At 33.7% G+C, this 14,772-nt stretch overlaps 1 protein-coding gene across 1 annotated transcript in view; it reads left to right on the top strand.

Annotated features, from left to right (window-relative positions):
- Positions 1-644: 644 nt before the first annotated feature.
- Positions 645-14,772, top strand: part of NGR-A3 (neuropeptide receptor A3) — a 79,838-nt gene continuing 65,710 nt past the window's right edge. The window contains 2 exon segments of the mRNA NM_001134266.1: positions 645-816; positions 14,205-14,610. Of these exon segments, the coding sequence (NP_001127738.1) occupies positions 14,296-14,610 (315 nt within the window). The 5' untranslated portion in view covers positions 645-816; positions 14,205-14,295.

Raw genomic sequence — 14,772 nt, 5'->3', positions numbered from 1 at the left:
TTTTTTTTTGGATTTTTACTGGTGGTAGGAACTCATGTGAGTCCGCGCGGGTAGGTTCCACCACCCTGCCTATTTCTGCCGTGAAGCAGTAATGCGTTTCGGTTTGAAGGGTGGGGCAGCCGTTGTAACTATACTGAGACCTTAGAACTTATATCTTAAGGTGGGTGGCGCATTTACGTTGTAGATGTCTATGGGCTCCAGTAACCACTTAACAGCAGGTGGGCTATGAGCTCGTCCACTCATCAAAGCAATAAAAAAAAGAAATCATTTATTGCCTTTCACACTAAATAAAAAAATATATAAATAAAAGAGAAGAAAAAAAGGGCTCAGCTAGTGCTGATTTTCAGTCACCCCCGTTTCCATTTAGTTCATTGTGGCAATGAAGGCTAGGTGCGTCTGTACAGACTTAGAACATGGTATAAACTAGTACAAAAATAAGAAAAACAAATCGAAAATCGAATCGAACACCCAGTTGTATTCTAATATCAGCTGTAACGTAAAGGAATGCATGATTGTTTCGCGAGGCCGATACGTTTTTCGGCGTCTCGTTTATCAATACCGAAACGTGAAGTGGAATAGGAGTGCGAACGTTTCGCTTGAATTTCTCGAGAGATATGAAACGGTTGGATACTGTAGCCAAAGCCAGTTAGTTGTTTCCCGGCTGCCGTGCTATGTGACTGTCTGTGAACCATACTCCGGTGAAGTTAGCGCTTTTATTACCAAAACAATAGAGGTGTTGTGTCAATTATATTATGTTTGTTATGATTGTTTTGAATTAGATCGTAGTGGTTTTTTTTTTTTTTTGGGAACACAAAGGTGAGTTTCGTAATTTCATATCTAATGTTATGTTTTAATTGCAATTTTTGGAAAACAATTAAATTGATTATGTTTCAAATAATTAATCAGTTAAACTTTTACTATAATATAATGTGTTTTTTATCCTGTACAAAGGAAAATTATTTTTGTATTGCTAAAATAAAATAAAATACTGTAGAAAACGCAATATCTATTAACACTTGAGAACCGATTACAATAATTGAATTCATTGACTTTTTGTTTCTAAAATAGAGAAACAAATGATAAAACTATAATTAAAATAACGAAGAAGCATCTTTTCGAATACTACCTACAGCATTATATTATATACATTTATTATTACTAGAGGTCCCGCAGCAGTCGAAATTCGACTATAATTAATTGGAATTGTATAATAAGTTTGTACACTATTATGATTGTATTTTATACTTCTATAATCACAAATTTCGCCAAGGCTACACTATAAAAAATATTAATAAAGACAAACAATATTTAATCTATTCTCAATTAGACAACAGACGTCAAGAACAAAAGTTTGACAATAAATATACATGCGTGTGTGCGTCAAGTACATGGTATGTAGTGCGTGTAATGTTTTCTTTATTGATTTAATGTATCTTTTATGCATTATTTTAAAAAAATATTAGCATTGTGCACTCCTTCTCTATATTCTCTATAAGTGTGGAAAATTTCATACTCCTCCGTCCGCGCAATTCGTAAAAAGGGATACAAAGTTTTTGCTTCACGTATTAATATATAGATTATATTTATTATTATATACATTATTATGGTATATAAATTTTTCATTTAAGAGCTACGAGTACAGAAGCAATTATTTATTGATATTGATGCCTATCGAAATCACCAATATCAAATATGATCGCGATCGACCCGTAGCCTTAACAAATAATCACAAAGTTGTTATACTACTCCACCGGCCAATCTATTTTTGCGTTGAAGCAATCATACTTTTTTCATTACTTACATAAATCACCAATACAATCATGACACAGTTGCCAGATGGGGGGGATTCCCTGCAAATTCGGGGGGTTTTTCGACCTTGGGGGGGAAATTCGGGGGGAAAGATTCTTTGGGGGGACATTGGGGGGGAAAAAGTTAGTTGGGAGAAATTTCGGAGGTTCTTGAGTATGAATAATTCATCCACAAACACAACAATTCGCAATTATACTATTAGAATAATAATTTATAATCTACCATACTATTCACAAGTCAATATTATAAAGAACAAATTAATTAAGCAACCAAATGGCAATAGAAACTGCCGAAGCGGTTCTCAGGATTCGATTTTCACTGCCAAATAGATGCATAAATTTTGTTCCCACATCGGACATGATAAATATCTTTAACTTCGAAAACGTGTATGCTTTAAATAATAATAACGAAAGTGAATATGATTCTAATAATTGTTTAGAGATGGTTGAAATTATAGGGACAGCTTGATTAAAAAATAAAATAACCCTTTTGGTTTTTTATTTCTTCTTTAAAATAAGTTAAAACTGTTTTGGGGTTTTTTTTCTTCAAAAAGCCTAGTTACGGGGGGTTTTCGAAAAAAGTTGGGGGGAAATTCACACGGTCATCTGGCAACACTGAATCATGATTTGGTTTTGAATTTTATTAGGTTTGTCGGAACCCAATTATTTTTCAACACGCTTTCGGAATCTTTCATCGGAATTTTCACCGATTTAAGACAGTGATTAAACTTTAAAATTTGCATAAGTACTTATTACGGACGCTTGACAATACAATAATTTTACTATTTTAGCTTCTCATTTATCATAACCAGGATAAATGAGATAAAAATCATGAGTGATTGCATGTACATTTTAAATTCGACTTGCCAATCGTTACGGCTGTATATAATATTTAATTTATCATAAATTCATCGTATTGGTTTGGCCTTTTGCACCATTGTTTCTTTTGTTCAACAAAGCCAAACAACAAGCAATCGTGAATTCGAGATAGCGCGGAAAACTAACATAAAGCAATTGGAACTTCTACGTGGAGGCCAAAAACTCCAGTAGCCCGTCAACGGCTGTGTGTGGAATACTTCTTATTTCTTTTATTGACCTAAATCGGTAGACGAACCTGTGGCTCTCCTCGCGATAAAGGAATAACCGAGCTCATGAATATCATAATGTGATTACCGCCACTGACTTTGAAATATGAACTCGAAGACTCAAATCACGCCTTCCGAGAATTGAAACCAAACGGAGGTCTGTTTCGCCGTAGAAATAGCCAAGCTAGTTGTGGTACCTGCTCATAAACAAAAATAACGCAATTTTTTTGTAAAAATATGCCACTTTGATTTTTATGAACGCGATTAGCGACTATCGATGCTAGTTTTAGTTCGACATGGAAGTTTTTTTTCCACATCATATTTTGAATGAACTTACATGAAACAGTAAGAGCTAATGTGCCTTTCACAACTTCATTATATAATTTACATGAATGCATGTCGCTAGGAATACGTTTTCCTTTGACAAGTTGATTATATAATAGTTCAATGAATCAGCCAATATTACAAATACAATATCAAAATTTTCAATAGGTAATAATACCTTTTTTTTTCTTTTTTTATTACTTAGATGGGTGGACGAGTTACCAGCCCATCTGATATTAAGTGGTTACCGGAAGCTAAAGAGATCACCACCCACCATGAGACACGAGTTCTAAATCAAAGTTTGACAGTACATCGGCTGCCCCACTCTTCAAATCGTAACGCATTACTGCATCACGACAGAAATAGGCAGGGTGAATGTACCTGTGTGGGCCCACAAGACATCCTACTAGTACTAAAAAAAAAGTAATCTGTCCATTAGTTTATCTTTATCATACGTGCCGATTTCAAATCGACTACTATCACTGCTCCTTCGTCAATCCCTGATGTTTTTTACTAGAATATAATCTATGCTTCTTATTTTGAATAAAAGGCAGTTTTTTTTCGATGCAAGCAATAATACAGCTTCTTGTCTCAAGGAGGGCGGTAGCGTGGGAGGCGCTCGGACAGCTGTTAGCAAATCCCACCCCTCTTGGCTGAGCCTTTGCTCGCCCACCTCTCGGGCCACCAGTAATCCTACAAACATAAAAAAAAAACAAAAAAAAAAACAGCGTAGTGTCTATGAGTCTAGCAAGCCACTTAGTGCCATAAATGTATGTGGCCCGGTCTTTTATCAAACAAATATCAATAATAATATTGTAGAAAAGGACAGTTCTACTGTAATATTAATTTACGGGGAAAGTAGGATTGCTTATAATTCGAATTTTGATCACTTTAATTATTCATTTCGGAATTAAATTAGAAATTAGGAATTGAATTCTGTTTTCAATTTTAGTAGTAAATAATCAATTTATCTATAAATCGTAATGTAATAATTTAAATTATAAACTCTTATAGTATAACACATATTTCTACAGTGACTTTATATTTCAAGAGGATTTAGAAAACAATATTCGGCTGTTTTTATGTTTTTTTACCGATTTATCAGCCATTTATGAGTCGATTTTAAACGTTATTGTTGTGTTTGAAAGAATATGTTTGACAAAATAAGCCTAGAGGTAGCCCGATTGTTAAATTTAATGGTTGTATTTCACTATTGAAGCCAGTTTTAAAATTTTAATTAGGAGTTATCGATGTATCCACAGATTTAACACAGAAAATTCATGTTCCGGTGGCGGCCACGAAAGCTGATTAAATAATATATTTTGCATAATAATAGCATCATAACACAATAATCTGAAAGTTCATTAATAATTCGATAGTTACGTGAATTTGTAGTATGTATAATTGACACCATAAAGTAAGTACGAACTGTAATCTGTCGAGGTTCCCTGAGCATGTTTGGCAAAAAAAAATGCACTGGCGATGCCGCGATATTACTGCGCTATATCATTTTTTTTGCCAACGAAGACAGACGATCACTCTGACGGATGGCTCCTACCGTTTCTTATTGACAGCAGAAATGCCGAGGGCACATCCAAGCTAATGCGTGACGCATTTAGATCTAACCATGTAAAGATGTAAAGACGCTAACCATGTAATGAAAATACGTGAAAATAATACTGAGGTATATATGAAGAGATATAGTTATTGTACACCAAAGTAATTTAGAAAACAAGAGATGAAATTAAATGTTTTTATAGTTTAAAAGGTTTTTTTTTTTGAAATCATTAGATAGACTAAACTAAAGAAAATAAAAAAATAATGTATTATAAGTTTAACCAAATATATATAAAATAAGCCAGGTAGATACTTATTCGAAGATGTATTTACTACAGCTATGAATATTGTGTAGGTACATTTAAAATACATTAACATATCTATAATGATCTAGATACACATTTATAACGATAATGATATTATACTTTGAAAGGTATGTTACTATATTGTAAAAATATACTGATATTGTGATCGTTAGTGCTGTGACAACATCGATAATCGAATTACGAAGCGTTCATCCGTTGACGTTATTAAATGTGTAACATATATTTTGTAATACATTTTCTGCGATCATTTTTCACGTCACTACTGATGCCATGTGACGCTAAATGCTTTCTTTCATGGGAAGTGAATAAGTCGGATTCATGTTTGTACACTGATTTTATGTATACGTGCATGTAAACCTTTATTTTTATAACAATTGTTAATCGCATATTGGGGTTTTTGGGTTATGTTTGGCAATATGTAGTAGTTCCCACGGTTAATTAATGTATATTAGATGATTTTAGTAGTAGAAACTTTTTAGTAGTAGAGATTTTAGAGTAAAGACGACGTAGGTAGATCTATGCTTTAAAAAAATTAAATGTTTCTATTGATTTTTAGACACGAAGTAGCTAGTGTCACGATTTTTAGCTAGCGTAGGCTTGGGTGTTTTTTACTTCTAATTTTACGGTTGCACCAATGATTACTCAAAATTATAATCAAATCTACTATTTCATTTTCACTTCGATAACATGGCCGAAATGCGATATTTCTTATAGATCAAAAGTAGCTGAGAAGGCATACCATCCATACTGACATTATGATTATGACTATTATTCTTTGATTAGGATTTTGGGTGTATTTGATGGTCTGTGATATCAATAACAGATCACAAGTTTAACCAAGTTTATACTTTACTCATTCATTATTTTCAGTATTAGCTTTTGCTTTTTAAATTTTAATTAAATACCTATCTCGCCTGTTGGAATTTGGAAGTTATCTCGTGAATCTCTAGGTGTCCTTTTCAGTGACAATGTTAGAATCATTCCGTTGTTTATCACTAAGACGCGGTATGCACCTTTGCAACTGTATATCCAGTCGTAATACGTTTACTTTGTAAATTAGTTTCTGAGAAGAGCTGCATACTAGATAATTTAAGTATCCGGTTCTATCAACGTTATTTGTTTAATTAGAAATTTACAAATAAAACTAACTAAACGTTAAAACCAAAACTTGCTTTGTAATTTGAGTTTTTTTTTTTAAATTACAAATTGAAATTCAGCTTAAATAATTATCTATAGAAGTCTATAGGCTTCACAACTTCAATACCGACATCCGTCTTAAGATTATATGTTATAGTCATCTATTCTCTATATATAAAAATGAATTGCTGTTCGTTAGTCTCGCTAAAACTCGAGAACGGCTGGACCGATTTGGCTAGTTTTGGTCTTGAATTATTCGTGGAAGTCCAGAGAAGTTTTAAAAGGTAAATAAATATGAAAATGCTCGGTATTAAATAAAAATAACAATTTCGTCTTTCCTTTGATGTGTCCCCCGTCGGACGGATACCTTTTGTTTGTTTTAAGTTTATTTTATACAAAAGTTTAGGTATTTTATTTATCGACTGAGGTACTACGAAGTCTGCCGGGTCAGCTAGTACTAATATATAAATCTACAGTGGTTTTTACGGATGTTCCGTTATAACTACTGAACCATGCATCCGATAGACTTGAAACTAGGTAGAAAGTACATGTACATAATGGATAGGCTAATATTTATAAGAGTGTTGGACTCCCTACACCAGGCCAGGGGGCCGTTAATGATGAGAATCTTTGTGGGGTGAGAAATAATAATGTTAATTTTAAATGCCCAGCGAAGCGGACGGGTACAGCTAGTTGTATTATATTTTAGTTGTGCCATCTTTAAAATCAGCGCTGATTGCTTTACGGCAAACAGGCTGGATCACGATAAATATCCGGACAGATTCAAAGTATGCTTTACAACAAGAATTTAGTAAACTGTGCACAAATTTTTTTTTAATTCGTATTATACACAACATTATTTATTCCTTACGAACGGCGAAAGCTGCTCTAGATCAAACTTACAATTGAATCCTGGATATTGAATATATACATATGTGTACCTATAGGCAGGAATAAACAAACAGCCTGAAGTAAGCGGAAGACCAAAGTCCAGACCAAAAACCAAGTCATAAATAATAAAATAACTTATTCTCAAAACGTGATAATAAGCCGCATAGGTGGATTTAATTATAAATAGGCTAATTCGTCATTGCTTAATGTTGTTCGATACAAGAAAAAGTGCGGATGTCAACAAACCGAGGAAAGAAATGATATAAATTATGTACAAAAAATTTATGGACCCGACGATACGAGAAGAATGTTAGTCGCTTTTGGTGATTTATAATAGTTACCTAATGATTGTATTAGGAGCATTTGGACCGACGCCAGTATTGGCGAAAGGAGGCTTAAGTTTTGTTTTCATAAGCTTTTAACTGGCCTTACGAGTGTCTATATCAGATTTATAAGCCTTAACTTTTAGAAACACCAGCTTTATGAAATATCGAGATACTGCTCTATAAAACCATAAAGTATTGTTATAACGATAAGTTGTTTCTCAAAGTGTGCTATTAGAAAACAATATTGTCTAATAACAACCTTTTTTTTCCTACCTATGCTGATAGCCTTGAGAGGCTATTTCAGCTTCAGCCTAACGTGTGTAAGTGAGCTCACGGGACTCAAACCGGAGTGTTGCTAACATCTAGCAAGAGCAGTATTTCGCAGAATCTACCACCGGATCGGAATCGCGACTCACTGAGAAGATCCGGCGAGAAACTCAGTGGGAAATCAACCTTTAACAACACATTAAAAACACAATTTTATTGTATATTGTAATGTGTATAAACTCTGTTTAGTAATAAACACAAAACAGGCACCGAAATCGTAACAAAGAGCCTGGATGTCGAAATTTTGTATTTAGCTTTTAATTAACATAACAAAAAAAAAGTGTCTTCTCAATTTTTAACCATTTTTAACTATTGAATTAACTTAAAGAAAAGGAAAAATTATGTGAGCATTATTTCACATCATAGCATTTAGATGTAGTGGACATCTCCACGTTCTAAGTTTGTCAGTTTCACTTTTATAGAAGTAAATCGATAGTGAATTCTCAAAAACAAAACAAAATTTTCATCGATTTGGAACTAAACCTGATCTTTATTATGAAACAATCAAAGTTCAGACCGTTCAATATTTATCAGGCAGTGCTGTCAGCGTTTTCGATAGGTATTTGACAGTTGATAGACTTGAGCAAAGACGTATTGATCAATAATATGAAAAGGCCAATGTATCAGCACTCTGCGCTACAAGACTGAAATTTAATCAATCTAAGACATCTGTGTGCTTAATGCGAATTTTTAACGTTCTCGATAGCGTAAAAGTTAACTCGAATTTGTGTTAACTTTTACGCTATCGAGAGCGTTAAAAAACTCGCACTACAGCTCGCACACTGAGCTCTCAGTTCAGCGTCTTACTCGGTCACGGAAGGCCATAAACACGTGTCAACTTCTGCAGTCAACCAGCCCTCCGATTTGAAAGATACAGCCCTTTGATACTTACTTCAAGTACTTCACAGTCACCGGTAGCATAAAACTTTTGATAGAATTTAGGGAGAATCAGTTCAAATTCTTGATAAAACTGTGAAGTAATCTAATTAATAGCCGGTCTGACTATATTATATTAAAGTCATCTTTAACAGGCTCACTGGTTAACTTTGCAATTTTTTATAGATGAGGAATCACAGTGTTTTAATAAGTGGACACACACCACAACGAACACGAATAAATTTCCTATTTATTATGCACAAAAACTTCTATTCATCAAATTTTTAAATGGTTCCGCAACATCAAAGCAAGATGCAAATGTTATTTATTTTGAAATATTGTGCTCGTTGTTTGATGTTTGCATATCCAATTTAATAACACAGGCAAGTTGTTTGAATCAGGAAAAATAGACGATGCTCACCCCAGAGGTTGGTTAGGTGATTTAACTTTTTTTTTGTATTTTTTGCTACGTACCACACTCCATGGAGTTTTCTGAGCGTTAGTAGAGGGCCTTTTTGCGTACCTATTGTTAGTAATCTCGGGGGCTATGTTCGCATTAGAACGTGTGGGCGAGCTCACGGGGCTCAACCTGGGTGTTGTGAGAAGGCCTTCTTCAAACTAGATTTGAAAAGAGTAGTCAGCGATAGACAGCGGTTTGGCTATGTCCCTGGTATTTTTGAGTAGCCACTCAGGATGGTGGTAGTCCAAAGTGAATCCAAAGAGATATAAAAAATGAAAAAGAAATGCATTTGCACTGATTTTTGATATTTTTGTTATTGCACTTTTCTGTTTTGACTAAAATAAGTGAAAGAACCTTTAAATTCAACTTCGCATTTACTATACCTTTGTTATCACAAACGAATATATTAAGAGTCAATGAAAGAAAGCAAACTGAAAATTTGCAGTTATAAAAAATAAAAAAAAGTGTTGTGGCTCTTGTATGAGATTAAGTATATAAAAATATATAAGATTTTTCTCTTAGCTTCTTCTATTTATAAGAAAAGTGTTAGTTTGTTAATATACTGTGGCAAAAATATAAAAATACTCTCGAATAGACGGACCGTGTAATATAAGCCGTCAAGAATTATATTAGAGTCCCTTGGTAGATCAAGGAACAATAAATCTTTTGAAATACAATATTAGAACGATTCTTGCGATAAATTTAGTCCTTGGCTTGTTTCATAGGAATTTTTTTCTGTATTTCTGATGTTGTCACGGCAAAGTTGATGTTGAGTTGTTACTGGTGCCTATTACCGTTTTAACACTGCAAAACCAACTCATCCTAAAATGATGAGTTAATAAACACGCCTTTATTTTTGTAACTAACTGTTATTTTTGTAATTAATTAGGACTATATCTTTCAAAAAAGATTAAAGTCTGGCAAAAGGAAGAGAGGCCGCCCCAAAACAACTTGGCGTCTCTCGGTGGAGCAGGAGCTAGGGGTCTTGGGCATGACGTGCGAGGAGCTAGAACAGACTGCCCAAGACCGATATAAATGAAAAAAATTGATTCGAGCCCTACACCCCAGCAGAGGGTAATAGGAAAGAATGGTGATGAATGATGATATCTTTCAGAATACGAATGACAAGCTCAGCTTGAATTTCCCCATGAGATATTCGATTCTCGTCTATACATACATATAGGTAAACAGGATATTGCAATCGAATGGTTCACTCGAATCGTAAATTGAAACGTGAATTGTAATAACGCATCGCACTATGTGTAGGGACTATCATCAGATATTGGACCGATAGAAGGAATTTCCAATGGAATTCTGACGCAAAGCAATGAAGCGTTCCTATTTCATTGGTGAGACAGCCGTCATTCATATATTTTCATTTAAGATTAAAAAACACGCTTTGTGTCACAGTGGTAATATGGTCTGTGTATAATAAAGAAAAAAAAAGGATGCGTGTACTTATGTACGCGCGTAAGAAGTTATACTTAATTTTTATTAAATTTATTTCTTTTTTTTTAATATGACATAATTAATAATAAATATTTAACGTTAATAATTTAATCATATTTAGCATGAATTATAGCAATTATATTAAATAATAATTTTGTCATTTATCAATATTTTCATATTATCATATTGTCATATTATCAATATAAATACACAGTGAACAGAGGCAGCGTGCGTGCCAACATGCGCCACTAACAGAGGTTCCATTTCTGTTTTGTTGGTAGCATTTTTTCTTTAGTGGGCAACTTCATTTCTGTTAATTTTGTGTCACGATGCGCGCGCATCGTGAAATTTCACTCTCATCAATTTTTCATAACGCGCCTAAAGAAGTATAACTTCAAAAATCGTCATGGTAAAACGTACAGTAGTACACTGCATCTACTACTACTACTCCTAAGTTCAAATCCCGCAGGCAAATATTTTCGGAAGGAAAGACGTGGTCCTGTGTGACCAAGCGGTGAACTGAATTACCATCTAATGTAATATAGGCAAGGAAAATTCAGTGATTTTTTGTGGGGTCCTCGCGTTCCCTTCCGGGGTCACGGATCGGACCTAGCCAAAATTCCTAATACGACTACAGTAATGTAACATAATGAAAGACTAATTACTATAAATAAATGTAGTCTTATTATTATTATTAATACTATATGATTAAACTATTATCATATAGCCAACTAGCGACCCGCCCTCGCTTCGCTTCGGAAACTGTAATTTATTATTGATTTCTCCACTATTTAATGGATGTTATTATACACATAAACCTTCCTCTTCAACCACTATATCTATTAAAAAAAACCGCATCAAAATCCGTTGCGTAATTTTAAAGATTTAAACATACATAGGGATATAGGGACAGAGAAAGCGACTTTGTTTTTATACTACTAGTATGTAGTGTGTAGCATCATTGACAAATTCCTACAATATTAAATGTATCTACAGCTTTTATTTAAAATTATTTTTACAGCTTAATACCGTATTTATTATTGTCAGTATATGATTTTTTTAATACTTCAATTTACTCTAGTAAAAGTCTTAAAGAATATATATCAATTCAAATATCAAACGCTTCTTCCGATAAGGTTGCTTGTTTATTGAAAAAATTTTAATGCCCAGTACATTGGTAGAGAAGGCTATAAGACCATACATAAATAGATGTAGGTAGTTTTCGGGTATGTAATAATTTGACATGAGTCCTCACGTTATTTATCTTGGCTCTCGCAATCTTTCAGCCTGTATTATCCGTCCGGGTTTCTTCTCCATTGTGTTCTAGATATATAAACGATGTCACTTGACCCTTTGAATTATATTCAATGCTTCATATACTCCGAAATGTCATTTTATTTAATACGGAAGATCTTTCATTTTCAATGTGAATGGAAATTTCGATTTTCGGTAAACATTCAGAGATCAATGGCTTATGTAGAATTTTTTTGGTTTTTTTTTTCATTAAAATTTTATTTTCAGGTTTAATGTTCAAGATAAAAAATATTAGAAGTAAGTTAATAGTATAAGTTAATTAGTAAAGTGTGAACGTTACTTAAGCAACTTGTCCTCGAGAAAATATCTTAAAATAAACACTTTAAAATCTGATAAACTCATTTTATAAAAAAATTGCATGTCATAAACATTACTCAAATTATTTCAAAACATTATATAAATATTGTTGTTGTATTTAGTTTGACTGATATAATTATAATGTTTGTTTACTCATTAACTATTCCGCACTCAGTTCTCTCGTAAACTTGACAATGATGCAAAGCGGATTTTAGCTTGTGCCCGTACACGGATTGTGAACCAGGATTATATTCCCTTTGCTTGTTCAGTGGGAGCAATCTGGCTTTGGAATGAACGTGTGCTTCAATTTGAAGTAACATAATTTAAGTTATTGAAGCTACGTCATGCGCTTTGTAAAAGTTCATTTTGAAAGATCTAGAAAATCCCGGCCACGGTTCGCCGTCACTATGAATAAATGAATGAATATATCATTATTCATAAATTCTGTTCGCTCAAATGATCCAGAAAACATTCTGCGACGGAATAAAATAACATATACTAAGTTATATTATGAAAAAGAATGGAATCTGTAAAAATTTCTATACTAAGACTTATCACAATTAGTCAAAAAAAAAATTTTTGGTTTTTCATCACTTTTAATTAGACAAAGAGAAATATACCATTAGATACTTATTAAAATACGGTGAAACTCGGTCAGGGTTGTGACTGACTAAATGTAATACACCCATTTGTAGAAAATAAAGACATGCTATCAGCCTTAGGTTAATGACATTATTGCAGAAACATCATCACCGTCCGGTGTATAATTACGGAGGGTACAAGAGACAAGCATACAAAGTAATATTCATTATTATGTATTTAAGCTATTTTATTATAAACAAAATACCGTCAGACAAATGAAAAGAGGTAAACAACATTTGATTACTTGAAACTTTGATTGTATCATTATTGTATTAAATGTTACATCGTCTTTAAGCACTAAGAAACAAACAATTTTTCCTACATATTAGTGTAACCTTATCTCACACGTAAAATTGCAAATACGGTGGAAAAAAAACAAGAATATTTGCAATTGTAATTGTAATTCGCATGTGATACTCGCATTATAGATTTCAAGTCGAATATTACCACGGCTTCTATAGGTACTTCGTAATTTACCATATATTCAATACATCAATAAACGAATATAATGCAATTGGGACAGTAGAGAAATGGCGATGATATTAAATCCTGCGTCATGCGTAGCCGCTGGAAATTTACACGATTATCACGCCATTACTGATATGCAGTCTGTATGCTTAGTTTTTTATAACAACTATATCAGAATTAATTGCATAGGTGTAATAAATTACGCGTTCATAAATGGAGCGTCAAACGCAAGTCGATTTATGGAACATTCCATAGTAAAGTCATTGCCCGACTACATTCGCTGTCAAATAATACCATTGTGCCTACACAAATGATAGGTTTTTATGTTTTTTATGTGTACATAAATAATCACTTTGATCACGACTCGCATTATAGACAAGAACTGGTGGTAGGACCTCTTGTGAGTCCGCACGGGTAGGTACCACCGCCCCGCCTATTTCTGCTACTGAGACCTTAGAACTTCTATTTCAAGGTGTGTGGCGCATTTACGTTGTAGATGTCTATGGGTTCCAGTAACCACTTAACACCGGGTGGGCTGTGAGCTCGTCCACACATCTAGGCAATAAAAAAAAAATTGAAATGTCGCATCGTAATCAAACTTGTTTCTGTAATACACGATTTCCAAAAAAATCTACAAGAATTTTTTAAGTTAACTAAATTCCAAAATGGTTACTTTCTGTGACACGATATTATAAGTAAAAACAATTAAAACGTCCTTTCCGAAGTGCAATCAAATTAAGAAAATGAAACACAGTTAATCCGCGATATGCTACAAACGTTTTCTTTTGAAAATAAAACGGGTGCTTTTTAATAATGTAATTGAAAACGAGTTCTTCTTATTCGTGGTTTTTGTGTTAATACCCTTCTAACATAAACCTCGTTAATTTTTCATTTATTAAGTAAATGCTTTGTTGCAGGAAATATAAATAATTTTGAAGCGCCTCACTTGACGACGGTGATCAGAATTATGACCCGGAACACGTTTCTGACTGAAATACGACTTGAAACATGACGATTGAAGCCGCCCCGAACATAACGCAAACCCTAACTAACCTTTTCGAGGAAATGCTTCTGGAAACGGAAGCTTCAAACCACAATGAAAGTAATCTCGACCTGTCACATTTCCTGTCGGCCTTACGAGTGCAATCGAACAGCAGCAACCATGAGCCCCTGGACTTCGGCACCTTGATTAGGCTGGTCGATGGATTTCGGAATAAACTAAATTTAAGCCGGCCCATTGAGCCAGCGTGTACGTATTGCGATGGGAACATCAGGGATGTTATCTTGGCCTATAATAGTATACACGGATACATCAGTCTTATCGTAAGTTTTTAATGACATTGTCAACGCTAATAATGTGTTAGTTACAATATATGTTTAATATGTATATATAAAGCTGTGGCAATTCCCAGTAGAATTAAGAGCAAGTACCTCTGGAATTTAGGTTATCAGTGATTTTTACAAAAATCTATAACCTAATTTTGA

This window comes from Bombyx mori, chromosome 19, assembly GCF_030269925.1.
Source record: "Bombyx mori chromosome 19, ASM3026992v2".
Classification (NCBI taxonomy): Eukaryota; Metazoa; Arthropoda; class Insecta; order Lepidoptera; family Bombycidae; genus Bombyx; species Bombyx mori.
The sequence above is the reverse complement of the archived record's forward strand: the minus strand, read 5'-3'. Positions and strand labels throughout refer to the sequence as shown.